The sequence below is a fragment of the Atractosteus spatula genome, chromosome 17 (assembly GCF_055471065.1).
Source record: "Atractosteus spatula isolate fAtrSpa1 chromosome 17, fAtrSpa1.hap1, whole genome shotgun sequence".
In the NCBI taxonomy this organism is placed as follows: Eukaryota; Metazoa; Chordata; class Actinopteri; order Semionotiformes; family Lepisosteidae; genus Atractosteus; species Atractosteus spatula.
In genome coordinates this window covers 16,893,037-16,895,541 of record NC_142722.1, presented here as the reverse complement: position 1 = coordinate 16,895,541, position 2,505 = coordinate 16,893,037, and the positions used below count along the sequence as shown (strand labels likewise).

At 48.5% G+C, this 2,505-nt stretch overlaps 1 protein-coding gene across 1 annotated transcript; it reads left to right on the top strand.

The window, feature by feature from the left end:
- The first annotated feature begins 636 nt into the window (after nt 1-636).
- LOC148819229 (apelin receptor A-like) lies at nt 637-1,206 on the top strand. The gene has a single exon (XM_088935466.1). The coding sequence runs from the start codon at nt 637-639 to the stop codon at nt 1,204-1,206; it is 570 nt and encodes a 189-aa protein (XP_088791592.1).
- Nucleotides 1,207-2,505: the final 1,299 nt, after the last annotated feature.

Genomic DNA, 2,505 nt, shown 5'->3' with positions numbered 1-2,505 from the left:
GTGGAACAGCAAACTGCATTAGCCGAACAGGGGGCAGCCAAGGTCCACTGTAACTGCACTGACACTGGGGGCTGTGCAGGAGACATCTTGATAGTCCAGACAACCACATGGTCATTTTCGGGACCGTTTATACCAATACAGGACCACAATGCAGTGTGGTCCTGTAGTGGTATAGATAATGTGTAGATAATGGATGGGATACACATTCACTCAGGCAGAGGACGGACCATTTAGAGTTACCTGGTAGCCTCAGACAACATTCCTACATTCCACTACGGAAGGTAACTGGAGCACCTCACTCACTGACTGTACTGACTGTATTGTATGTATTGTATTATTATTGTATCATTCGTTACACTATGCTGTGTTGACTGCATGAAGCTGCTGTTCCACTGCAATTTCCCTCACGGGATCAATAAAGTATCTATCTATCACCTGGAGCTTCCACATGGCCAAGAGAAAAAAACTGTAAATGCTACACGGAGAGCACGTCAAGACAGAATCAAACTCGAGACACTAGAGTCGAGAAGTGCAGTGTGTTCCAGTCCCAAGTCAGCCAAACAGGAAGCCATTCAGCCTGACTGGATCCACAGCAAATTTCAGGTTTTGCCAAAAACGCATAAAACGTGTGAGTGTATGCACCAACCCCCGACAGCTTTAGGACAGGAATTCAGCCACCCGCTGCTCTTAGAAGGAATTAAGGAGAGCAAGACCTCAAAGCGCCAACCACAGACATCACTGAATGTGCTGAATGACTCACATTGTCCAAAAACTCAGAGGTCACCGTTCTACTGCTTCATCGGCAGCACCGTCACCCGCCACTTCAACAACCTCCGCAAGGAGGACCAGAAGAAGCAGCGGCTGCTCAAGATCATCACCACCCTGGTGGCGGTCTTTGCCCTCTGCTGGACCCCCTTCCACGTGCTGAAGAGCCTGGATGCCTTCATCTACCTGAAGGTGCTTCCCCAGACCTGCGCCCTGCTGAGCGTCCTGCTGCACGCCCACCCGTACACCACCTGCCTGGCCTACGTCAACAGCTGCCTCAACCCCTTCCTCTACGCCTTCTTCGACCTGCGCTTCCGCTCGCAGTGCCTGTGCCTGCTCAACCTGAAGAAGGCCATGCACGGCCAGATGAGCTCGCTGTCGTCCACCCTCAGCACGCAGACCCAGAAGTCCGAGGTGCAGTCGCTGGCCACCAAGGTGTAGGGAGCCCCGCTCCTGGGGGCGACAGACTGTGTGCACGGAGCCGGCGCGCAGAAAAAAGCACGCGGTTCCCGGACTGAGATCACCTTCCCCCCATTGTGGGAGAAAGGGACTTTGAAAAACTGAAAACCCGGTCTGTTCGCTGGGCTGTAACACTTGGAAAACCCAATGTGTGGACTTGTTCTGTTATTGGGGTAAGCCCACGTGCTTATACCTGGGCTATGAGGGGTTCCCCCAACAAACAACGCTGGGGCCAGCTGGCTGTGCCTCCAGCCGCTTGCGTTGTACACATTTTTGAAAGAGGTAAATGTGTTTCAAAGACTTATTTTTTTCTGGCTTGCCTTTTTTTTAAAAAGAGTACATGCTGTAAATTGCCGTAAAGAATTCAACCAGGGCTGAATTCTGGACAGGAGGAGTGAGATGAGAGGGAGGTCATAAGTTGTTGGCAGTGAAGTTTCAGCCTGGTCACACTGGGAAAGAAAAATGTACCGAGTGTTTTCCAGGTTTTTTTGTGCTCTGTTGCTGTCGTATTGTTTCCTTAGCACTTGTTTTAAAGAAGAAAGATTGTGCAGCCCAGTCTCCACTTTTGCTAATCTGTGCTAATGAAGGAAAGGGGCCAGGGGCTGGTGAGTGTGATTAGAAGGAAGGTGTTGCAGTTGAATTAACATGTCGGACGACAGAGGTGGTCGGGCAGGCAGATGGCTGTTGCCAAATGTTTTTCTGGGAGGGGGAGCAGAGGTCTAGGAGATGATGGCTACGAATTGACTTGAATGCACTGTTGTTACATGACTTTGGAGCTGGGGTGACTTATCATCTGTAAGTGGCTTTTGCTGTGAATGTCTCAGAAATTAAGGATTTGTATTATGGATTGTATGTTTTTGCCTATAACTAACTACTGTATCTGGATGCTTTTTAGCATTTCCTATTTGTAAATAAAAAGTGTTTTTAAAATATTCCTCTTAACTTTCTTCAATCCCTGCTGGCCGTGTGAATGTCACCCTGCCTTTAGTGCTGCTGTGTCTCTTCCCACACTTGCTCATTTGTGCAGTTGTTTCAGTTTTTGAAGACGAGAGGAACCGAGCAGCCTGCTGCTTTAAAAAAAAGCACAGGGAAAATAATGACTGCAGTTCTTTTGGGATATTGAGCTTTTCCAGGAAATTCTTTTTCTTGGCTGAGTTAAAGCAAGGGTGTCTCAGCAAGCCCGCCAGGCATGTTGAAAATGCACTATAAAGGAATTAGAAAAAGAAGCAGAGTCTGGTCTCTAACTTTTAAACATCTGCCTGCAGCAATGTGGTCAAGCAG

What these genes read in the sequence shown, in the direction of transcription:
- LOC148819229 (XM_088935466.1), top strand. Translation starts at nt 637, where the DNA reads ATGCACCAACCCCCGACAGCTTTAGGACAGGAATTCAGCCACCCGCTG.